A 24,529-nucleotide genomic window follows, 5' to 3' on the forward strand; every position below is an offset into this window, starting at 1 on the left:
TTTTTTGAAATTAGATTTTATAATTTATTTTTTATAAAGTTATCATAGTCTCAAAAATAGTGTAACAGATTTGACATGTTAACCAACCCAAGTAAATCCAATATGTTATTATTTTAATATTAAAAAAATATATCATCTTGAAGTTTTTTAAATCAAACTATGTTTTTACAAATTATCCGAATTATTTTTAAACTTGTAAAATTAATTGAGTCACATCGAGCTCGCTCTTACATTATTTAAATTTTTTTTCAACTAAAAAAACCTTAACAACATCTAAGTATTTTTTTATATTTAAAAAGAAAAATTGACCCTACTGTACTCGCAGTATAACCTAAATCAATGATCTAGGTGTGCACTATAAAAGAACAAACGTATCCTTCCTTAATAGTATTGGAGACAAACGACTCCTTCCTTTCTGGCCCCTTCCTTGCATGGTATTGGAGACGAAAGGGCTCCTTCCTTTGTAATATACTACAATACATGTTGTTTATAAACCTTTTTGTATACAATAGTTTGCCCTATATTTTTTTACAAGATGGATGCCAATAGTTTGTCCAGAGATTATGTTATTTAATATATTTTTTTATTTAACTTGTGGTTTGTGATTTTGGGGGACTATCTAATAATTCGATATAATGATACTTTTTAATTATATGAATTTAGAGCAATCATAAAAAAAATAATAATAAAAAAAATAACTCTTCTTGACTTAAAAAAAAAATGTTGTTAATTATTGTGTCTGCAGATGGGTGGGTGATTGACGAGAGTGTGGGGCCGGGCCGGGCCTTGGAGGGTGAACTTAAATGGATTGGGCCTTCGGACTAGGCCCAGTTTATTGAGGGCCCATAGGACAGGAAAAGATAGGCTGAACGGGCAGCTACCTATCATTTAGGCCGTCCCGGACGGTAGGCCTGCAACTTTTTTTAAAAGACAAGAAAACTACTTCTTACTGGCCTCCTAACAGTTTGTGTGCGAGCGCACATGCGTACAGGGTGCCCTAGAATAATTGTATTTTTGTAAGTATAACATATTTTGTTTTTTAAAATGTTTTTGTAAGTATAACATATTTTGTTTTTTTAAATGTTTTTTTATTCAAAAATATATTTAAATAATATTTTTATTTATTTTAAAATTAATTTTTAACGTAAAATATTAAAACAATTCAAAAATAAATTAATTAAAAATTAAAAAAACTTCAAATATTTTCTAAAAAATAGCTACACCGCAATTTGAAAGAGAGACGTAATCATCAAACTTTTGAGCAGAAATGATGACAAGGAATTGGTATGTCAGCAGTCAAGATACAAGGATACCATTCCATGCATCTTGAATGGCAACGTTAATCTCCAGTCCCTCCTTTTGCGGTTTAATGGTCTACCCTTGCTCTCAGGGTCCCTGTTTTCCTTCACATCTGCCAACTTCCATACACAGTTCTCTGATTCCATTTCCACGGACTCCAGAAAGAAGACTCCATTCTTTTCTGGGTCATTGCCTTCTGTATAGCATACTCTCATGGGCATGTCTTTAAACCGAGACAAATCATCTGGTACCTTGAGTATCCTCTCTGCGCCAGGAGTCGACACCTTCAAGACAAGAACACTGCTATCCTTATGTGTCCTTATGGAATTACGCTAGACATTGAAAGATAAAAGAAACTTGTGTGAGGAAAAATAGAGAAGAGCAGCCAACCACAAACTACCTCAACAGCCAAATTGTTAGGTATTTCTCCAAGTGCCCCGACTTCCTCCAATCTTTTCCTATATTCTTGACAGTAGCTTTCGAGCTCCTCAATGCTGGGACATCCATATCTGATGATCGACGATTATGGATGTTAAATGTCCATATACAAGAAAATAGACTATCTTCCACAAACAAACTGACATAGATATATGGAGTCGTATCCTCCAATTAGCTAAATTATGGATTTTGTGGAAGGCAACACAAGTGTGGTTCAATGAGAAGAAACTTCTCCCACCTCTTTAAAGAATTTTATGTTAAGAATCATTTGCAATCAGCAGTATTTTGTTAATGACAAGGGTTTCTTAGACTTCGTCAATTAAATTCTAAATTCGTACTTAATGAGCTATCTTAATTGCTCGATTATAAAACGCAATAGGAAGTCATTCATCTGTCTTTCCAAATTCACAGGAAGAGAAAACCTTACGGTTGGGACAGTTTATCGAGTCTGACATAAACGTATCCGCGAGGAGTAGTCTTGAAAGCGAAGAGTTCGATATCATCACCAAATGACAATAACACCTCACGAGCAATGGAGAGAGTTCGATCGCCCCAGGATAAGCCTTGCAACACAACTCCACCACCATCCCCGCCATCACCTAACTATATTAATTCATGAAAAACAACTAGCATCATCAAATTGCCACCATCAACTATAGTATATGAACACGAAAATTTTCTATAGATTAAAAAATAATAATAATAATACCTTTGGCTCCACTTCCTCCTCCTCTTCCCATCCATCCGATTCAAAATCTTCAGTTGTTTCATCTGTAGCATCACAACAAGAAAAAGAAAAAAGAGGGGGACTTTTATCAAACACTTAAGTAGCACGTATTTTAGAATAAGCTTTAAAGTTAAGAATCCAATAGCATCGTTATGTTTGATAGGTAAAAAAAAAAAAAGGAAAGAAACAGGGGATTACAATAAAGAAGGTCATCTTCGCTGCTATTCTCTTCAGTGGAGATAGTGGTGCTTAAAAACCGAGGGGTTAAAGAAGGAGAGAAGTGGAGATAAGTGGGTTGTTTTGAAAAGAAAGCAAGTAAACGAGAAGAGGAGGCGGGGTTTGGAAGGGTTTTGATTTCATGTTCGTGTGTTGCGAGGGTGAAGAAAGAGAGGCTTCTAATGGCAGTAGTAGTTGATAAAGATGAAGAAAAGAAATCTAGACGGCGACAACCGGGTCGTAGTAGCAGATTCTGGATGATTCGCCCACTTCTCATTGTTGATGACCGCTATCGCTATGGCTATTCGTGTCTCCCTTCTCGCCGTCCCTCTATTTGGCTTCTAATAAACCGGTCGGCTGGTGCTGCCGGCTGTCTCTGTGTTCTGCTCGTTGTGCCATGTATCTCGCATAAGTTTTTCCTTTTTCTTTCGAAGTTCACTTAACCAATGTCCGCGCTCCGATCGGATTTTTTTTTTTTAAATGTAATAAAATTATTTTAACATGTTTGTAAGTAAATATATGTAAATTTATTATCTAGATTAGTAAATAATTTTATAAAAAATAAATTAAAAATTATTAAATTTAATTTTTAATAATCTAATATTGAATAATAAAATTAAAAATAAAATTCAATAAAAAAAATAGATTGAATCAACCTAAGTTAACCTGTCATGTATAAACTATAAAATTAGGATAACATCGTATAGAACAAATCAATAATAAATTATGAAACTTAATTTTTAGTCAAATATAATATTTAAAAATAAAATTAAAAAATACTTAATTGAAAAGATACATAAAAAATCAATTAAATTAACCGATCAAATTTATAACCTGAATTATAAGACCAGAATAAATTGACTAAATCTAATATTATGTAATAAAATAAATAAAATACCTTTAAAAAAAAAAACTTTGAACTAGATTGCAGGATTTATTTTGACTTTTTTTTTTCTATACCACAATAAAACGATCTTTATTGCCCTTGATTTCAAATGATTCAAAGCTTATGCCAAGGATTTTTTTATCCTTTTATTATAGATGTTGTGTAGTTATCAAGTTGGATCAAGAACAATGTGATATTTTAGTATAGATAATATATACATTTGCTATTAAAAAGTTACTAGTGCATTCGCATGGTCACACATGGCTAGATCCACGCTTTACAAATGATGTATGCAAAGTTTTTTGATGCCCAAACATTTAACAATAATCCATGAATCTTCAAGGTGAGCAGCTCCTAAGTGGTATATATGATTAACTTCCTTGTAACTTGGTGTTGGTGATTGTTTTTTTTATCTTTCCTCCTTAATTTTTACACTTAGCACTATAAAGTTTTAAAGTTGTCTTTTATTTTTTGTTTAAATTTGATTTTTATTCCTTTTTTTTATTTTAAATAATTAGTGAAATTGAAATTTTATTTTAATTTTTTATTTAAATTGATCGTCGCTTTTTATTGTAAGTATTTTATCATTTTCGTAATTGAACTTGTTTTTTCAATTATATCTTTTAATATCTTTTTTATTTATTTTAAATTTGATCCTTATAATTTCGATTGGTATTTTTTGTTCTAAATCCTTTTTTTATTGAAACTTTCTTTTTTAATTTTATTTTTCATCATTTTGTTGATTAAAAATTTGATTTTATGATTTTTTTGTGTTTGTTTTTTATAAAAAATCTGGATCACAAGTTTGAAAAGTGTACTTGGTTTGATCTATGTTTTTTTATTTGTAGGTCTTTTTTCACAATTGATTTTTTTATTCCATTCTTTTACATAATTATTCTAATCTCATATATTGTAGGTTTTGTGACTTAACCTAGATTGATTCAGGCTAAGTTTATATTATTCAATTTATCCACTATTGCTAAGGCAAAATTTGTTTTATTTGAGAAGGTTTTTAAAATTGATGCTTTAATTATTTCATTATCCTTCATTTTCCTTTTTTTTTTCTTATTGGATTTAATCCTTTTTTTATTTTTTTTACTTTGATAAATTTTTTTAATAAATATTATTTTTTTAATTTTATCTTTGAATATTAAATTAAATAGAAATTTAAAATTAAAGTTATTATAGTCTTATAATTTAACATACAAATTGAGAAATTAACCTTTATATGCCTAAATCAATATAACATATTATTATCTCAATATATATAAAAAACAATTTATTTTAAATATTTATTTTGAATCAAATTATATTTTTATTAGTTATTCAAATTACCTTTAAAACTCATCAAATTACATTTAAACTCATCAAGATAACCAATTCAGATTAAATCAATCTCCATATTATTTAAATTTTTTTCTATTAAAAAAAATTAGCCAAACCTAAATATTTTTTTAAGTTAAAAAAATTATATCATCCAACTTGTAAGGCGTTGCTTGCTAATATTCTAACAATAACTAATTAAATACTACTAATTACTTCATAAACATAGTAAATCTTCTATATTGCTGTTTGTTTTATTTTTTTTTCTTGGGAGAGGCAAAAATTCATGAAAGCCCATTCCATCATATTTTCTTGTCTTCCCCTTTCCTCCATCATCCAAAGTTCAACTTCGTCGAGGAAGAGGGCATATTAAAGTGACCAGGAAAAACCACATCAGAAGTTAATAGCTACGAATGCAGAGTGAGAAAATATACTAATTTATTTTTCTACCTATTAACCATGTAATATACAGTGGCGGCAGAAAAAATAAATGAAAGCACAAAACTGTCCCCTCTGACACCCGAATTTTTGCCTCTTAAGACAATTACAAACAAATCACAGCATTGCTTGAAAAGAGTAAAGGGCAGATAAATGGGGAAGAAAAAGCGCTCTCATTTACAAACATGCGACTTGTCTAGAGTCGGAGGATAGTTCGAAGAGTATCACAAAGATTTTGAATGGTTTGTTTCTCTTGCGTTGCTTGCAACTCTTGGAGTGGCATCTCTTCATAGCACCTGCAATGAATGCAAGTATATGTAGGTAAACAAAATAAGCTGCGGATAAATATAGTGCCTTGCACGAAAAACAGCCCATCTATGCAAGTGAGGTTTTCCCAGAACCCCAAAAGGAAACTTGGGAAAGCAAGAAATGATTTCTACAGAGCCGTCATTAATCAAATAAATGCATTGGAACAATGCGCCAAATTTTATACCAGCATTCACAGAAGATTAATAAGCGGGCCTTACATTTTGTGGTAGGCTAAAGCCTGCGCCAGATTCAGCAGCGTAGAACTTGAAGTCAGTCTTTGGTAAACACCTGGAGGAAGTGGCATCTGCAGCATATAAAATAAACACATAAGCACAAACATGTCTTTGAGGGGGAGAGAGGGAGAAGGGTTGGGGGTAATAACCTCGTTTTGTATCCTTCGGCCCTTTTTAGATGGTCCATCACCAGAAAAAAGCTCCTGAAGTGCTTCTGCTGCTACAGTTCCACTATTATCACACTGGCTGCCTCCAAGCACATTGTCTGATAAGAGAGCAATGGGGGATATGTCTGTTGCCCGCAAAAATGGAATGGGCACAGTATTACCTGCTGCATATATGGACCAAAGCTGCATAGAAATGACTTCAACGTAAGCAGTCACAATTATCCACACAAAGAAAATAAAGAGTTTAAATACAGAAGAAAACACTTGAGCATAACTGAAAATCCAATTTCAATAACGCTAAATTCATATACTGAAAACACATGTTCAGTGTGCACCACTTGAAACAAAATCATTTAAACTCTTGGATGAGTTCAGAATGAATATAACCTTATCTTGCAATGCAAAAGCTTTTCTGCTGACTGTTTCATTCTTCAAAGTGGAACAGCCCATGCTGCCACCACCTCCAACGTGTGCTTTAGAAACGGTATTTTTCTTGAGATTCTGCTCAGAATAGCCAGAAACTTCAGGAGTAGATGTCTGTATTGTCTGCAATGCAGGAAGCGATTCTCCAACCAAACGATTGTTTGCAGCAACCCCCATTGCATTATCCAACCTAACAGAGAAGTCCTAATTAATTGGTGCACTCTAACTTGCAAGTAAAATAACATCCGCAGGCACTAGGCAATGGTTATCAGCTTGGAGGGAAACTCAAAATAACAACTAAAGGGCAAGGTAATATGTACAGGTATAATCCTATACTGGGAATAATCTTATAACCAATAAACTGGGATCATTCTCTCAAATAAACATCAGAGTTCAATGGTGAATTGAGTACCAGGGGTCAGCAGATTTGCCTCCTGTGCCACTAACTGAAAGGCCTTCTGTGTTTCCTGGGTGGTCTTGAAAGATCCCCCCCGCATCATATAAGCCTGTCTTATCTGTTTCCTCTCCACCATGAACTACAAAAGTCCCATAGTCACCTGCACGCATATGAACCATTAATGAATAGGGGATTAAAAACATATCAAATCATCTTATGTTAGTCTAAACACATTTTGAACCAGGCCAATTTCTCTCTCTCCTGTGTCAATGAGTCACCAAGTTGTTGGCAAGGAGTACCTTTTTAGAAGGCAGCAGGCCTTGTCACCAAAAATCAAACCTAACATGCTTACTATGAAGCACAAACCAGAAACACCCCTAATTTGGCCAAAATTACTATATCAGTCTGAAATGGACTACAATGGCTGAAAGGGACTAGAATGGAAGGTAAGATTGAATGAGAGGAGTCCTGTATGTTTCATCGGTGAGCTATAAAGTAATGTTCCATCCCATTCAACCACAGCTGAATAAGATCAATAAAGTTGGTTGAGGTCCCAACAATAAGTGGTGTCTCCATAATAGACTTTATCCACAAACTCCATAAGGCATGGGTGGCAGTCAAGGCCTGGTGGTAGCTCCATCACATGGCAGATTAGCAACTATCTGCAATAACCTTTCTCAACTTTCCAGATAAGATAAAGTTTGGTGAAGATTACTAGCAATCAAGCTCTAAGCAGGCCTTTTGAGACATGTAAACAAAGTCCACTTTATACCATGCTACAAAAATCAGCTTCCCTAATTTCTCCAGGTGAAGTTCATATGAACATTGTTTTTGCAGCAACACACCCCCCCACCCCCCCAAAGAAAAAAAAGAAAACCCCAAAGAAAAAAAAAAACGATGAATGGTAGTGGTAAACTCTTAAGTTCAGAAGAACTTTTTCCATCCTATCACAGCATAGAATGCAAGCAAAACCATACCTCCAGCCATATCGACACCATCTGAAGAGCTATGCACTTCATTTACCATAGGAAGTCGATTTGACGGAACAGTGTCTCCATAAACCTCATTCAGTTTTGGACCTTCAGTTGGCTGTTTCAGATTGAGATAAGTTAGGAAATACTGGATGATTTCTCAGAAATAGTTAGAAAGAGATTTCTTCAGTTTCTAAAAGGTAGAAATTTGACAATAACAAACTTCTGATTCAGCTGGAGCAAGATTTTGCGCCTGCAGAGACATTGCAGTCCTAATTTGCCTGGCCTTTTCAATCTTTGGCAACATTGCAGAGGCTCCAACTTTGCATCTATCAATAAATTTGTGCTAGGTTCCAACAAAATACAGGAAAAACAGCTCAAGTCAGAATTAATAAATAACAATATGATATATAAAGAAGTTCCAGAGTAAAAGATAATACAAGAGAGAGAAAGAAGAATCCTGCACATGTTTCAATCCCTGGATAAAATAAAATGCCATCACTACAAACCAACTCAAGTCAACGAAGTCACAGTCCAATATTTAGGTACGCTACCTTTATTTTGGTCTCTAAACTATTATGGCCTAAACTAGTTGTTGTAATGCATTATTTGTGTCACCAAGCTCTAAGTTCATCTTCTTCAAGTCATAAATGAACAACCTTATTATTCTGGCAAGCCAACCATGAATGTTTGTCAAAGACAAAAATCTTCAAGCCAATTATTTGAAGCTTTGCCAATGTTTAATTTACACAAAAATCTGTTTACAAGGTTGAACAGGATATAGGCACAAGGCAAACCTAGAACAGTCACGAAGCATTGAAAGGATCAATGAAAAAGAAATGACAACATCAGAAGTATGACCAAACCCGAAACAAAGAGCTGTCCAAGCCTAAAATGCATGCAGCAGAGTTCTAAACAATCAGTACACCTTCCAATATGCATATTTTCCCTGTTGACATACAAGTCTCCATACCTTCAGCATCTCAGATGCCATTGGACGTGAGCGTGGTTCCTTTGTAAGGCACTTCGCCACAAAATCATGGAAAACAAGAGACCTGGCAGATAAAACAACAAATGGTTAAACATCACAACATATGCTGCTGTGTCAAAAAAAATGTAAAGGCAACCACTAGCGAATTGTTGCAAAAGATTGTGGGTAAAAAGAACTGAAAGGCGAACCATTTTTCTTTATCCTCAAGCATCGGGGCTGGCTCAATGGATATCATGAACAAAACCTATCACGGATGATAAACATGCCAAACTTAAAAATTTTAATAGTGAACAAAGGTTGATCAAATAAGCTCAAAAAATCCCTGAGCATCATATTTATAGGATGAGAATTTATGTGTAGTCAATGATGTGCATGTATTACCCACAAGCTTCCCAACAAAAACTATACAGTAACAGGAACAAGTTCAAATGCTTGAGCAATCACTAACCCTCATAGGATGCACTGTGGATCTTGGGGGAAGTCCCTGAAGAAAAAAACAAAAAATTAAGAAGTCGTCAAAATTTTCTTTTTAGATAAGAAAAGGATGACAAAAGCGATTACAAAAAGACTGAAATAATCTATGAGCAACACATCATTCATTATTCAGCACAAGAAAACTTTCACTCTTTTATTTTTCACTCTTTTATTTTTCTGTTTCTGTTCTTTTCTCCACCAGCACTAGAGTTAATACCATATTCTTTATTTGTCACTATTTGGTCTATGGACGGGGGAAAAAAACACAACAAATAAATCAGAGAATACTAGCTTTCTTTTTTTAACTAGCTATATCTTATCCCAAGCCTGTATGTGGATGACAACTTGAACTATTAGGACCAGGGACAAATTTAGCAGCAAATACCAAGAAGCAGCTAACTGGGAAAAGAACAATCACAAGTAGCTGCTATAAGAAACTAAGCAACTTGGAAAACTATCAAGATTTTTGGGGGAATCCTTGATATAATTATAAATGCATATACCTCTGCCATTTCAATAGCAGAAACACCAAGAGCCCATACATCCACCTGAAAGAAAAACATGGTAACAGTAAGAAGTTAGTCGTACAGAGATTTGTGGAACAGCAAATGTGCACCATACTTCCAAAACATTGATGCCCCCAAGAACTGGACAATTATTCACACACTAGACATTTGAGACTGAAATTTTTTTTGAAGGAAAAGAATAGGAACAATGGAGGTTTCTGTTAAAAAAAATTCAATTTATGTCAGCGGGTTACCAGACCTACTTGAGAGATACTTTTTGGTGGTTCAGTCAGTACAGTATAGAATAGAATGCAAGAAAGCTCTTGGAACCCACAACCAAGGCAAAATGAGGTCATGTGAACACCCATATCCATGCACATAATATGCTTTCAAGTCCTATTACCCAATGAAAAGGGAAGAGAGTTGGACAGTAGAAAGAAAAAGGAAACTAACAAAGAATGGAAATGATACCTTCCCATCGTATCGACTTTCTTGGATAACTTCTGGAGCCATCCAATGTGGAGTGCCAATAAACTGCACATAAAATAAAACTCACTAGTCCATTAACTATGTATAAAATCACGAGCTAAAACATTTGACTTAATAAAAACACCCTTTAAATTTTTTAACTCAATGAGCAAACTGGACAATCTTCTTTAAGAAAAAATGAACCAAGAATAAGAAGTCGAGTTTTTTAAAAAAATTTAAAAAAAGCAATTTCAACCAAATTTACCAGAATTAATATACCATCTACACTCACCTCACATTTAAACAAACATACCAGCTTTTAATTTGTTCAAATACTTAGAAAATTATTATTTTCTAGTTTTCTCTTGTCTATACTTGCCTTTTCCTATATATATTATAGCTCATAGTGCCAATAAACTACACATAAAATAAAACTCAGTAGTCCATTAACTATATATAAAATCACGAGCTAAAACATTTGACTTCATAGAAATACCCTTTAAATTTTTTAACTCAATGAGCAAACTAGACAATCTTCTTTAAGAAAAAATGGAACCAAGAATAAGAAGTCAAGTTTTGTTTTCTTTTTTAAATTTAAAAAAGCAATTTCAACCAAATTTACCAGAATTTATTTACCATCTACACTCACCTCACATTTAAACAAACATACCAGCTTTTAATTTGTTCAAATACTTATAAAATTATTATTTTCCAGTTTTCTCTTGTCTATACTTGCCTTTTCCTATATATATTATAGCTCATGTTGAGTACAATATGCAAAATTTTGAACAACTGCTTTTATAGAAGGAAAATTTTTTGTTTGGTTGGGCTTTTTCTGCTACCATAGGTCTTGATCACCCATTAGGCTTTGCCTTTAAAATCCTCCAACCTCTCCCTCCCTCCCTTTTTTCTTCAAATCCACTCTTTGATGTGACTCCTATTTCCAATTGAAGGTGGATGGCAAACAACCGTCCAAGAATCAAATGTTTATTGCTTTCCAAAAGTTTCACAAGAACAAAATACATGTAGCTTAATGAGCTCCTTTTGCATTTGGATTTGTTATTAGAGAAGGTCTTGGGATGTTTCTAATTGAACATTTATTTACTATATGGAGAACCAAAAACTAGTGTTACTCAAAATAGCTGGATTCTTGAAACAAAGAAAAGAGTTCATTAAATAAATTTCAAGTGCAGGAAGAAAGGAACAGATACAGGTGAGGGAGAGTGCATAAAGTATGTTTTTCTCTATTTTTTTTTTTATCTTTAGTACATAATTTAGAAAGAAAAATTAAATGCTGACGTATCATGTGGTTTGAAGTCTATACAGTATAGAATTCCTTGTTTAAAAGTTGTCATAAACCCTATTTTGGTAGAAAGATTAAAAGTAACTTATCATGAGAAATAGGTTTGAGGTTACCATAATGTAGGAAAGACACCTCGATGAAGGTACATAGATAAACTTGGAAGTGTACATTTTCAAATACATCACAGGCTGACATGCAGAAAGTTCAACATAAAGTTGTCTTTCCAGACATCAGGCTTTTTCTGAGGCATGCAATTCTATACTAGGAATGCTATCATCTAGAAAAAGCTGGAGCACGCTACAAGCAATTCTAATTCACAAAATATGAATTCATAAAAACTGCACATTAGTTCAACAATTACTGTACCGTATTACGCTTTGACATGGTCCTTGTAAGCTGCGCGGCAACCCCAAAATCACCTGCTCAGACATTGCAATAACCACAAAATTCTGGATCAGTTTGACATTAACTTTGCACTCTAGAAGTTAGAATATAGAACGTAAAGGGCTTTAAACTTTAGCAGAAGAAAAGGCAGTAATATTTCAGTAGGCTTTCACAAGAAAAGGCATGGTGCATGGAATGAATTCTGAGATAACCTGTCAAGTATGACATTAAATACAGGCACAAATTCTAATCCTGAAAATATGACATTTTGATCCAAATCATGGTCTGCCTCTTCAACAATGTTAGCAGCCAGAAACAATTCATGTTTATAAATTTTTTTGTGTCTTGAATGTCTCAATACGATGGAAATTCTTCCATACAGTTTTAAACATTTACAAGGGAAGCAAACTCAATCTCAATCATCAAAAGTTAATACCAAATTTATGAATTTGATTTCCTTCAGAAGACCAACCTCTAATCCATTTGTCAAACAGGACTTAAAGGTAGCCTAGCCCATGTAGCTTCTTCGCTAACGGGACTTATAAAACACAGATGCAGGCAACAAAACAAGCAAAATTCTTGTTTGTAGTGTGATTTTGGAAGACAATGGTATTTCTGTAATTTCCAGACTTGCACAAATTATCATGGTCTGGCTTTTATTTTATATAGTGTCTTATTGGCCCTTAATTAAGATGTGGTACTCAGATTTTCTATCTTCTAGATGTGACTCCTAAAACACCTACGAGAGTGAAGTTGGTAGCCCTTCAACTTTCATCACTAATTTAAATTGCAAGCCCTAAATCCCTTTCTTCTAGTCTAAACCCATAGAATTCTCAAATCCCAAGCCCTAATCCTCCACGAATCCCCAGTAGTACATAAACTTTGAATCTGTTCTGTCATAAACTCAGCATTAACAAGTGCAATCATTTCCACTTCATTATTTTATATTAATCAAGACATCATGGAAATACAAGCATTCAAGTCAGGGAGTGAAAAGAAAAACTGTTAAGAAGAATGAAAGTTAGGAGCAAGTCCACGTCATGGTATTCAGACAGTCCTTTGCAACATGAAAGCTATCAATGTCATTTAAAAAAACAATAGGACTACCAAAAAGCATTTTAGGGAAAAAAAAAAAAAAAAAACCCTACAATAAGTGATTCCTTTCTGTTTCTTATAAGCACAATTGGAGTTCCATTATTTACCACATAATTTTTGAAAGAAAATACTCACCCAATTTGACTTCACCTTGTTCAGTTAACAAAATATTACCACCCTTAATGTCTCTATGGACCTTGAAAATTGAATGCAGATAAGCAAGGCCCTGCATGATATATAGAAGAATAGAAAGGGGTACAAATCAAACCACCATAGTATGTAAAAGTAGAGCAAAATGAAAAAAGAAATAAAAATGGAATAGACAAGTATCAACATTTTCTTCTCACAAGTCCCAACCAATTAAAATCAAGGATACCTTCAAAGCTTCTCTACATATGTATGCTATTTGATACTCTTCCAAAGGTTCCTCAGTCACATTCATCAAGTCAGAAACACTTCCACCCCCACAGTACTCCATAACAATCTGCAAATAATAATAATAATAGTAACAACAACAACAACTAGTCTTGCAAAAAACACCCCAGTAAAAAGAATCGAGCACCAAAAAATAAACTTGTGACAGGGTGAAACCCATAGAATCAAACTGATTGCTAATCCTCAAATAAGTAACCAAAAAGAGTTCATACCCAAAGATATTCTTCACCTTGATAGCTCCCAAGATATCGAACAACATTTGGATGACTGCATTGTTGCAACATCTCAATTTCACCGCGAATTTCTTCATATCCCTCCTCCTGCATACAAGCAGCATTTGGACCCGCATCCAATATACATTCGACCAACAAATTAAAGAACTTAATTATAAGCAGAACAAGGAAGCACACTCACTCCTTCGGTCAATGATATGACTTTGATAGCAACAAGCTCTGAACTTCGTAAATCCCTAGCCTTGTAAACAGCCCCGTAAGACCCCTTCCCTGACACCCAAGAAACAAACTCAGCACACAACACTTTAACATACTCACTTTAAAGTAAGTAACAAATACCAGAGACAAAGCTTAATCAAGATAATTACCTTATCGAAAACACACCATTAACTTGTCGACTAAACATTTAAACCTCACCAGTTACCACAATGACTAAAATGCTCACTTACCATCCCTTGTTCTACATACACATCTATATTCAAACTCAAACTGCATAATTAACACAAAAAATTACGCGTTCAAAAAGTGCACGCACCGAGTTCATTAAGCAATTCATACTTAGTAGTAGGATCCTCTCTAGTAACACTCTCTGGAATCGAACTCGAAGACATTTTGCTTTGCTTCTGCTGGTGTTGTTTACACTCCTCTCCTAGCAACCCACTCCCTTTCCGCTCCTTTCCAAACCCTAGCTCCCCGGACGCCTGCATACTTGCCACCGCCTTCCCCATCGTTGACCCACCATCACCACTCCCGCTCCTCCTCACCACCGTCGATTTCACCAAAAATGTCCCAAACTCCTCTCTCCCGTCATCATCCCCGTCACTGTTATCTCCAATATCATTGATTCGGCTTTCAAATTCCGTGAAAGGAGCGCTATGAGGCTTCCTTGGAGGGGCAACCGCGGATGATGACGACCATGACTGTTTCTGGTGGCGTCCGCGGCCGGTCTTGACGATCATAGTGCCGAAATCAGCGTCGTCTTCGTCTTCGTCGTCGTCGCCACCGCCAAAGTCTTTTGGAAGGCGTTTGAGGAGAGGAGGAAGAGATTCTTCGTCTTCTTCTTCTTCTACGTCTAAGTCGTCGTTTTTGCTGTTGTTTTCTCCCACTCCTTTATAGAGCATTGTAGCGTAGATGTTGTTGTCGTCGGTTTTGGATTTGGATTCGGGTTCAGAGTCGGAGTCTGAGTTGTGAATTACGACAGTAGAGTAGAGTTCCGATTTATTAGGGGTTTTGCTGGTGCGCGTCCGGCGAGATGGGGATGGATGATCCATTCTCCACATCGAGTGTGAAACGGAGTGAGAGAGAGAGAGAGAGAGAGGAATGACCGTTGAAGAGGAAAGCGAAAAAAACGGTGCGTCTTGATGGGCTTGTTGGTGACTTATTGGGCTATCTCAGCTTAATTGAGAGGTCCATATGCTTATAAATTCAGCCCATCCCACAAGTCCGAAGCCCATCGTGCTTTAATGTCATGGACAAGGCAATGCAATGGAGGTTGATTTTAGGAATCCAGGTATTGTCTGATCTAGAGCCCATAGGATTTGTTCGATAGTTCCTAATTTTATGATAAATAAATATTCAAAAGCTTTAAAACTGAATTTTTTCGATACATATAAATACTTCACGGTGTTCCAGTCTTTTGAATCTCAAACTTCTTGTTGAAAAAAGGCCCCTCTTTCTTTCAGCAGCACTCGGGGTGTTGAATCAATATTTTCTCTTGTAATCCCATTCACCCTCACATTCAACTACAGAAAATTCAAAGTGTAAACCAATTGAACTTGCAATAAAAAGGCTCCTCCGACAACGGCACTCGTGAAGTTGAAATCGTGGGCTTTGATGATGAAGTCAAGAGGGAGGCAAAAACAGTGGTTTGTAGCTCTGGAATGGTGAAGTTGAGAGAGAAAGCAACGTTGAGAGAGAGAGGATAGAAGAGAAGGAATTGAAGAGAATGGCTGGTTACAAGAGTTGATGTGGCATATATTGTAATAATATAAAATATCACTGGTTATAGCTTATCATCGGAAAATTTCTCGTCTATTTTGCACTTCAAAGAAATCCAAGCAGGCCAACCCCCTCTCCCATTCTCCCTCATATTTGGTCACGCCTTCCCTAGCCCTTCTTTTTATTTTTATTTTTATTATTATTATTATTTTGTCGTTTCTTCTTCCGCTCTCCTTTCATGTATGTAACTCTAAAATAAATCTAGATTCAATTCAACTGTGACTAGAAACTTGGAGAAAATTCCCCTTTTGTCATTAATTATAGGTACGCTGTGTTGTTGAGCAAGGAATGATAGGAGGAGGAGGAATCCAGCTGAACGGATGGCAACAGGCGGCCGTTGCTGTTGGTTCCGCGGTGGGTGCGTTGTTAGATCCACGAAGAGCGGATTTGATAGCGGCGCTTGGAGAAACAACCGGAAAACATGCTTTTGAAAGAGTTGTCGAAAGAATGAAGAAGAGCCCGGAGAGAAGAGTGGGTCTCTCTCTCTCTCTCTATCTCCCTTTGATTTCATTCATCATCCATTTCCTGGGTGGTGGTACTAACAGTAGTAGTAGTTTGGTATGACTGAATTATTTATCATCCTGAATGCATTACATAATATGCAACAGTCCTTATCCAGTCTTGTTACGTTGTGAATTATGAATCTTGGGTATTTTTTATGATGCCTGTCATAACCTGAAATTTTTATTTTAATTATTTTATTTACTAAAAAATAATGAAAAATAAGTAAAAATAAAATAAATAAAAAATGAATTAAAATTTAGGTTAAGGATAACATGACTAAAAGTTTAAAATTTTAATTAAATTTTTAACTAGTTTAATTAATTAAATCAAGAGTTTAATTAGAGAATTGATAAAGTTTTAAGACTTAATTAAACTTGAAATTAATTTAATTAAGGTTTAATTGAAGAATTAAGGAGTTTGAAATTTAATTAAATTTTAGATTAGTTTAATTAATAAAATTAGAGATTTAATTGAAGAATTAATATGTTGCGATTTAATTAAATTTTAATTTAATTGAAATTAATTCAAAGGGTAAAATTAAAATTTATTGATTAAAGGATCCTGATACATTTCAAAACATCAGGGACCAATCCATAATCTGTCATTTTTCATGCCAAATGACGCCGTTATAATCCCATCCCTTTCGTTTCGCACGGAGAAACCGATTCAACAGGAAATCTGCAGCAAATCGTGGACCATGATCCCGTGCGTAGGGGTAATGGTTGTTGAAGCTCTTTGGCTTTTTAAAAGGCAGAGAAGGAGCAACGAAAGAAGAGGAAAAAAATGGGAGGGAACCGGCAGAGAAAGGCCATGCACGCGGAAAGAAAAATGTAGAAAGACAGAGTTAAAAACCGACGCTGGAGAGGGACTGAGAGCAAATTCACAGATAAGAAAAAGGGCAGAACCGGGGGGTGAAAAACTACAACAGAGGAGAGGAAGCCGTGTTGGTGGAACGGCCCTTCCACACCGTCGTCTTCGTTTGCAAGCAGCGGAGATCAAGAGAACAGAGAAGAAAAATAGAGAGATTAGGCTAACGAGAAACAGAAGCAGGGAACATTGGCCAATCATCGTCTTCGCCGCAGCACCTGAACCGGCTGAACAGAAAGGCAGGACCGAGGGATGGAAAATAAACACAAGAGACAGAGAGGAACGAGCAGCTGACAGGTGAATTCACGAAGAACAGGGGAACGAACGAAAACAAAAAACCAGAGGAAGAACAAGAGGATACACAGGAGCATACAAAGGAACCGAAGCAGAGCTTTGGCCGGTGATCCATCACGCCTCCGTCTCCTGAATCAGATAGCAAGCCAGGCGAGCAAACACAGAGAAGAGCCAGAGAACAAGAAAGAAAAGACTAGAGGCAGGGAAAGCAAGAAAGAGGCTGGTTGATCAGCAACTGCGCGCCTTCGCCTCCAGCAGACCAGGCAAGCGGCTTCGTCTTCTCACATTATAGCAGTTAATTTGCATTTACACTGTGCAAGTGAATTTTAATTCACTTGCACAGTGTAGCAGCACGCGTGCATCAGCGCACGCGTGTTGCTTAGCCCAGCCAGGCCACCGGCTTGGGCCAGTGGCCAGGCCAGGCCAGGCTGGCTGGGCCTAGTCCAGCCCATATGAGTTGAGCTGGGCCCAGCCCAAAATATATATGCTGGGCTGGGTCTAGCCCACCCAGCCCAAAAAAATTTAACAATTAAAAAATAAAAAATATGTGTATACATGAATAAAATAATATAAATTTATTTTATTGGTTTATTTACTGATGTCAGAGTCAGAAATAAAATACTAATTTAAATTTATTTTATTTCATTTAGCTAAAATATAATAAAAAATATGTGTGCATGCGTAAAAATAAATTTATTTTATTTGTTTATGCACTGATACTAGAGTTAGGAATAAAAATATTGATCTAAATTTATTTTATAGCTAATTAATATTTACCAATATCAAAGTTAGAAATATCTATAGTAGAATATTCAGGCGCCAGAATCAAGAATATTACACGCAAACTATTATAGTATAAATTAACAAAATAGTAGCAATTTATAATAAAAATGAGTAATGCAGTCTGTTTCAAACAAGATATTTAAGAAGTAATAATATCTTTTTTTTTTTGTATAATCAGTTTTTTATTATAGAATTTTTATTAGGATTTTTAATAATTATACTATTTAAATAACAGTGAAATAATAAAATACTAGAAATTCAATCTTTTTCAAACTAATTTTTAATATCGTGATGGGATATGGCAACGCCAGATAATATCAACAAACTGAAATTTTGACAGGCGCTGCGGGCTCCAAATTTATCATGCAATATCAAAGCGAATTCGTTTTGAAAGCAAGCTTAAAGCGAAGCATGTCACGAGTGAAAAATAATTCTAGCTTTGGAATTCATTTTTTTAATATATCTCTAGGCTACAATTGTGATTACTTCCATATGGACTCTTCACACACAGACACCTGATGGTTGAAATTCGTGTCATTCATTATAAAGAAACCAACTCTTCCTTTATATCGTGTTGATAGGCACTTCTCATGGAGAGACCTCGTGTCATATCTGCTCAAGTGGGGCATGCTTGGGATTTGCCAGCCAATACATTTGGTGCTGCCTATGCAAGCGTCATGGGATCTAGGAACTTTCCCCCATATGACCGTCCACCAGTGCGATTCATGGAAACGGAAGAAGTGGCGTATGTTGCCATGCGGGCTCGCGAGGTCATGATTTTTGGCACACCCTTTTTGGTCTGCCCACCAACTTGATTGGTGAATTCGAGCAAATGTACCTGCCAATGTGCCTGATGTCTGTTGTTGGAGGCACAGCTAGATTTACTGAGAAGCAGAGGAAATCTTTCTTCCAGCACTACTTCCCGTGGGCCGTTCGGGCTGGCTTGCAGAGCACAGATCTCATGTGTGTGTATTATGAGAAGCACTTTCACGAGGATTTGGAAGATGTCCGCAGAAAATGGGGGGTAACTCCTGCTCCTGCTGCCCCTAATCAAAATATGCCTTTGAGAAGATGTACAAAAGGAGTTTTTTCGGATGGTAAAAACGAGTTTCGCTTGCAAACTTCCAACGGCGAAAAGCTTGTGAACATCATTTTGTTCCCCTAACTTGCATTTTCTTCTTCGTTCAAAAAGCTCGAAGAGCACTCCTTTAAACATCGTAGAACAGGGTTTATGATTATATCAAGATCTAGCATTCTTAGGCAAGTGAAAGCCATAGAAAAGCACCTTTTCTTGATCAAACACAATTGCAACATAATATGAGAACAGGGGTGTTATCAACTGAATTCATGCTTGGATTTTTATGGATTTCAAGCCATAGAAAAAAAATCGGGTTCAAACATGGATCGGTTATCTCATGTTAGTTATTGCGTTGGAGGTCATGTTTGTATTTTAAAATTCTGATGAGCCCAGCATGCAAATTATTTATTTTTTCCGATTTCTCCCACCAACTGAAAGGTGTTTAACAACCACTATGATAGATTTAGCTATTGAATATTATATGAAAATCGTGTTTTTCCTTAAGAATCGTCAAAAAATAATAAAAGAGATCTGGGAATAAGCACTGCGAACCTGGGATGCCGAGTGTTTAAAATTTACGAGGATAAATTTTGATGATGATGCCGAGTATTTTAAAATTTTGATGACTTTATTTATGAGGGAGTGGGTAATCTTACCTTGTGTCAATGGCAATAAGCTCTGCGAACCTGGGAGGGGAGCGAGATTTTCTAATTTTTGCCTTGTAATCTCGAACAGTCGTTACAAAAAACAAACAAAAATCAAACAGTGAGCATTTTGACACCTTTGGCTTTTCTCCTCCTTGTCCACGAGCAGCGGTAGTCTTCCATTGCATAAAATGGGCTAAATAATGCCACCTGCTCTCAACTCAATGCTCTGCTTCTCATCTATAATCGATATGGGCATTAGCAATAGGCACAAGAAAAGCACAATTACTTGAGAGTCATTCCACTAGTTCACTGCAAAATCCATACCTCCTCCCAGCACCAAGGATCAGTTTTGTTAGGTGGAATGGTAGGAAAGACAGATGATGGGGAATGGATGAGAAGCGATGGACGGAATAATTTTCTTGTTTGGCATGATTCACGCAGGGTCAACTTTTCAAGGAAATTCCAGACAAACAGACCCAAAGACAGCAAACACGTTGACACTGCCCTATTAACAAGGAATAAAAAGGGACAAGGAAAGACACGAGGAAAGAATAATTGAAGGGGAAAAAAAAAGCATTGGCAATGCTATTAGAAACGACATATTGTTCGGATGCTTTATGTATCAGAAAATATCCACCCGATTTTTAACAGATGCCCAGGCATCTAAATCCCACGATCGTGATTGAAATGTTGAAACAACAAAGAGAACACAGAAGATATTACTCCACATGATCCAACAAATTGTCATGGATCATATTGAAGATGAAAGCATGGTTTCATTCAAACTAAGGTTCACAAAGATCAACAAACAGAACTCCGTATGAAGACATGATTGCATGTGTCAATTGCTACCACCACCAAAGAGGTATCCCAAAGAAGATCCACCACCAGGAGCAGCATGGACCTTGGTTGAAGGTCGATCCTGAACCAAGAGACAAAGTTAGGTTGATAAAAACAACTTCAACAAACAACCATTTGTCACTCATGAAACACAATTAAGCAGGTTATGTTAAAACAATTAAACAAGTAGCTTGTTGGCTGTTTAAAGCAACTTCCAGAAACAGTTTATAGAGCACTGTGAATGATTTAGAAATAACATTCATGTAGTTCCAAGTCCGCCTTCTTTCAACTTTCATAATGTATATATTGAACCTAGTTCAAATGAAACCATGAGAATACTATGCTGATGACATCGCTTGGAAACATGTAAATTGAGAATACAGAATGCCAAGAGCATAAATGAAAGTAGTTCCAGCCCAGCTCCTTGGCTCTAAGAATTTACCCCCACACCTCAAAACAAATGGCTAACTGGCACTATAAGATCCATCTAGCTGCTTCTTGGGCCCACATTTCACAGCGACAGCTTGCATGAGAGAGTTCCCAAGCCTAGTCCATCATAAACCATGAACAGTATCTAGTTACCCATTATACCATAACCCATGTACATTCAAGGAGATGTTGAGACACACAGCTGCTTTCATAAGCCTAGGGCTAAGATTAGGAGCCATATCTCCAATCACTGGAGAGGTACTCCTGCTCCCAGAGGCATATGAAGAGCGCTAGAAACAAAATTTTCACCCTATTGGAATGAGACCTGGAACCCTAAAACAACCAATGGCACTTCATACTTCTAGGCAGCAAAAATGCAGTTTGATAGTTACAAAGATAATGGCATTCTTCCACATGTATTTATGCACATCCCTCTGCCACGCAGTTCGTAATCACTCGCTGGATAATGCATATCCATTTCCAAAAGACAAGTGAATCTTGTAAAGAACTAAACAGGCATGCTAATTTGTCACAGAGAAGAATTGTGGCATGTCGTGAATCTGAGCAAATTGTATCCGCCTAAAATCAGCATGGACAATTAATAAAAACTGCTCCAAGAGCAGAGGTTTCCAGAATCATACCGTGATGAAGTTGCCAGCATTCTGACCATCTGCCCTCATATAGTTGTTTGTGGAAGTACTGTTGATACCAGCAGGAAACTCCCTGTTAATTTCAGCTGGCTGAGGGGCTGCGGCAGGTTTAGGAGGAGGTGGATTGCTTGCAGGCTGGACCTCGCTTGGAGCAGCTTGGACATTGTTTGTGCTAGCTTTTGGAGCCTCTCCACTCCCAAACAGATAGCCCAACGAGCTCTGCCCTCCACCAGCGCTAACTCCACGACCCATATTCTGAACTTTACTTGGCACAAAAATTAAAACATGTCACCCAAGAAAGAATGAGGATGACAAAGAAATAAATTTATGGAAATGAAATGGCATGAGTCACAATAAGGATGAAAAGAACCATGATTAATTACCTGCGTTTAACACTCAGAAATCACACAAACTACTCTAATCACGTCTTGGCAACTTAAAAGATCTACATAACCGTCAACCAATTTCTGAATAGCCATTTGAAATCAACAAGCTCGCCATAACTCTATTTAACAAACATCATGTTTTAAAAAAAATAGTTTATTTATGCTTTCTATTTGCATCCTTGGGCAACACAATAGGGATAGCACCCCCTTTCAATCCATTCCTAGATAGCTCGCCAGCACCCACATCATAACAAACATGATCACAAATACATGCATACATACAAGAGACACAATTCATAAACACATTATGAAACTCAAAAAAAATGCGTGGTGATTTATATCACAACTACAATCATATCAACCTAGATACCACAACACCTAACTTTAATTTTATATATATGTATAAACAGTGATACAGAAGCCAGCAAAAACAAGCGAAATGCCTGAATCAAAAGGAGAAAAGAACAGCAGATCTTAACAAAACAAGTCAATCATCATCGAATCGCAAAAAATAGTGAAGAAAAACGTCACGTCGCATCACAGAGCGAGTGGTTAGAAGGAAGAAATTGGCAGCATCGTTTTTTAATGTGAATCTGAGATCTAAAGACTCGGGGTTTCGTAGAGCTACCTTTTGAGGGATCTGGATCTGATCTACGAAGAGAGAGAGATGTAGGAGCCGCGGCTCAATTCAAATAGTAATAGTAACTGCTGAGGAAGTGAGGTGAAGAAAGCGATAGGTGACCGTTGTCTATTTATAGACTTTGGATAAATTTTTATTTCTGGGAAAAAATAGTAATAGAGCTTTCCATTTTTGAACGACTATAACATGGCAAGAATTTGATGGCCCGCTTTTTTACTTTTATTTTTCTTTTTTAATTTCCCCGATGTGGGAATACTCTTTAATTTTAAAAAAATTTGATGCTAAAAGCTTGATTGATTAACTCAGGAGTTTCAGTCATTTATAAAAAGACTTTAAGAAAACATTTTGTAGATATTTATTATTTGTCAAAGGATTTATTAAATTATATACGAGAATGCTGCGTGCAGGCACTTAGCTCGAGATGTAAGGAAATGGTTTTTCTTTTTTAATATTATTATATTATAAACAGACATTTCTTTGATGATGGAAAAAAAAGACATGAAAAAAAAAAATGAAGGTTTGTGCTATTCTCAGTCTTTCAATTTTTATTCACTTTATTAATTTTGTGTTTCATGATAATATATATAAAATATTCCGAATCAGACACAAAACAAAACCTAGTAAATGTTAAATTCTGAATTCATACAAACTTTGACCTTATTGATATTTTTCTTAGGGTTTGACATATGCATCATGCTCATGTTCTTGAACCATTTTTGGTTGGTTAACTTCACCACATTTACATAAATGAACCAGCCAACACACCGTTCGAGAACACGGGTCCTAGTTCTGGCTTGCACTAACTGCTAGCTTTATATTCTCGACAGCTTCTTCCACCATTGTTGCACATTACGATGGAATGCTGCGTTTTTATTTTCATGTCCAAAAGAGGTTCACGGTAAGACAGCAAGATGGAGCAGTCAAGGACAAGCGAATAAAGAAGAAAGGCCCAAAAAGCATATCGCTTTGGAGGAAAATCTATAGACCTCAGAGGATGTAAAGGAGCGAATTATGCTGCCACCATTTTCAATGGACCAGGATTACATGGTTTGATTAGTTTAATGTCATCCTTTATGCTTTGCCTTTTCCAAATCACGTATAAGATGGAAATGGTGGGCAAACCTGTTGAGAAAATATACCAGGGGCACTCTGCTACTGGACAGCATTATTGCAGCAATAAAAACAGCTTTAGCAATTTTAGATGGAAACAACTCCATCACACATGAGATACAGGCACCGCCGGAATCACCTGAATTTTTCGAGAGAAGAACTTAATTATAGAAGTACCTCAAATGTATTATCAATCATCTTTATTGAAAAGGGAGAGCACAAACCCTGTCCCCTTCACCAAGCATGTCTGAAATATCAGACAGTGGCTTTACATATTCGGCTGGATTTCTAACGCTGTTTGTATCAGAATAATGGATGCTAGAACCTGTTAAGACTTCTTCAGAAACTTTAAAGTCAGCTTCCTGCAGAAGGGAAATAGTTTTATACCAACACCAAGCACCGAAACCACCTCCATGGACAAGGACAGCATGGTAGGTTTCAAGATCCTACCAAGTAAGAGATGAACAGCCAGTACAATTAGTAGAAAGTGATACTGAAATTTTAAAGTCCAAGTCTACAGTAATCTTATCGCTAAAAAGTGTGAAGTGTGGTCAGCTACTCATTCCAACCAACTGCTTTCACAATAG

General features: G+C 36.1%; 4 protein-coding genes across 5 annotated transcripts; 1 reads left to right on the forward strand and 3 right to left on the reverse strand.

Moving 5' to 3' along the window:
- Window positions 1-1,184: 1,184 nt before the first annotated feature.
- On the reverse strand, window positions 1,185-3,121 carry LOC105116221 (uncharacterized). The gene is made up of 5 exons (XM_011013458.1): window positions 2,663-3,121; window positions 2,447-2,508; window positions 2,165-2,340; window positions 1,700-1,808; window positions 1,185-1,583 (listed from the first exon to the last, which is right to left on the reverse strand). The coding sequence occupies exons 1-5, from the start codon at window positions 2,955-2,957 to the stop codon at window positions 1,290-1,292; spliced, it is 936 nt and encodes a 311-aa protein (XP_011011760.1). The 5' UTR covers window positions 2,958-3,121; the 3' UTR covers window positions 1,185-1,289.
- A 2,186-nt stretch (window positions 3,122-5,307) lies between these two features.
- Window positions 5,308-15,051, reverse strand: LOC105116231 (serine/threonine-protein kinase pakH). The gene is made up of 18 exons (XM_011013468.1): window positions 14,252-15,051; window positions 13,898-13,986; window positions 13,696-13,803; window positions 13,425-13,532; window positions 13,184-13,274; window positions 11,936-11,988; window positions 10,270-10,332; window positions 9,796-9,840; window positions 9,267-9,302; window positions 9,007-9,062; window positions 8,801-8,882; window positions 8,051-8,173; window positions 7,834-7,945; window positions 6,872-7,016; window positions 6,424-6,649; window positions 6,019-6,219; window positions 5,855-5,940; window positions 5,308-5,623 (listed from the first exon to the last, which is right to left on the reverse strand). The coding sequence occupies exons 1-18, from the start codon at window positions 14,994-14,996 to the stop codon at window positions 5,524-5,526; spliced, it is 2,469 nt and encodes an 822-aa protein (XP_011011770.1). The 5' UTR covers window positions 14,997-15,051; the 3' UTR covers window positions 5,308-5,523.
- Window positions 15,052-15,382: 331 nt separating this feature from the next.
- On the forward strand, window positions 15,383-19,656 carry LOC105116239 (ubiquinone biosynthesis protein COQ4 homolog, mitochondrial). The gene is given in 3 exon segments (XM_011013477.1): window positions 15,383-16,185; window positions 18,744-18,930; window positions 18,933-19,656. Coding segments are annotated over 3 exon segments (765 nt in total). The 5' UTR covers window positions 15,383-16,002; the 3' UTR covers window positions 19,328-19,656.
- Window positions 19,657-20,442: 786 nt separating this feature from the next.
- Window positions 20,443-22,930, reverse strand: LOC105116270 (protein SPIRAL1-like 1). 2 transcript variants are annotated; one of them, XM_011013550.1, is made up of 3 exons: window positions 22,821-22,930; window positions 21,798-22,066; window positions 20,443-20,809 (listed from the first exon to the last, which is right to left on the reverse strand). In XM_011013550.1, exons 2-3 carry the CDS (start codon window positions 22,056-22,058, stop codon window positions 20,729-20,731), a joined length of 342 nt encoding a protein of 113 aa, XP_011011852.1. In that variant the 5' UTR covers window positions 22,059-22,066; window positions 22,821-22,930; the 3' UTR covers window positions 20,443-20,728. The 2 variants fall into 2 exon arrangements, with proteins under 2 accessions (XP_011011852.1, XP_011011857.1); XM_011013555.1 differs by having other exon boundaries at window positions 21,798-22,061; window positions 22,821-22,921.
- Window positions 22,931-24,529: the final 1,599 nt, after the last annotated feature.

The sequence above is a fragment of the Populus euphratica genome, unplaced genomic scaffold, assembly GCF_000495115.2.
Source record: "Populus euphratica unplaced genomic scaffold, PopEup_1.0 scaffold5.1, whole genome shotgun sequence".
Taxonomy (NCBI): domain Eukaryota; kingdom Viridiplantae; phylum Streptophyta; class Magnoliopsida; order Malpighiales; family Salicaceae; genus Populus; species Populus euphratica.

Coding starts and splice junctions, on each gene's coding strand:
- LOC105116231 (XM_011013468.1), bottom strand. CDS start 14,996: ATGTGGAGAATGGATCATCCATCCCCATCTCGCCGGACGCGCACCAGC. Junction 9,303..9,795: donor CTGCTATTGAAATGGCAGAG/GTATATGCATTT, acceptor TTTTTTCTTCAG/GGACTTCCCCCAAGATCCAC. Junction 9,063..9,266: donor CCACAGTGCATCCTATGAGG/GTTAGTGATTGC, acceptor CATCCGTGATAG/GTTTTGTTCATGATATCCAT.
- LOC105116221 (XM_011013458.1), bottom strand. CDS start 2,957: ATGAGAAGTGGGCGAATCATCCAGAATCTGCTACTACGACCCGGTTGT. Junction 2,341..2,446: donor AGGAGGAAGTGGAGCCAAAG/GTATTATTATTA, acceptor GAATTAATATAG/TTAGGTGATGGCGGGGATGG. Junction 1,809..2,164: donor CTCGATAAACTGTCCCAACC/GTAAGGTTTTCT, acceptor GTCGATCATCAG/ATATGGATGTCCCAGCATTG.
- LOC105116270 (XM_011013550.1), bottom strand. CDS start 22,058: ATGGGTCGTGGAGTTAGCGCTGGTGGAGGGCAGAGCTCGTTGGGCTAT. Junction 20,810..21,797: donor ATGCTGGCAACTTCATCACG/GTATGATTCTGG, acceptor CTCTTGGTTCAG/GATCGACCTTCAACCAAGGT.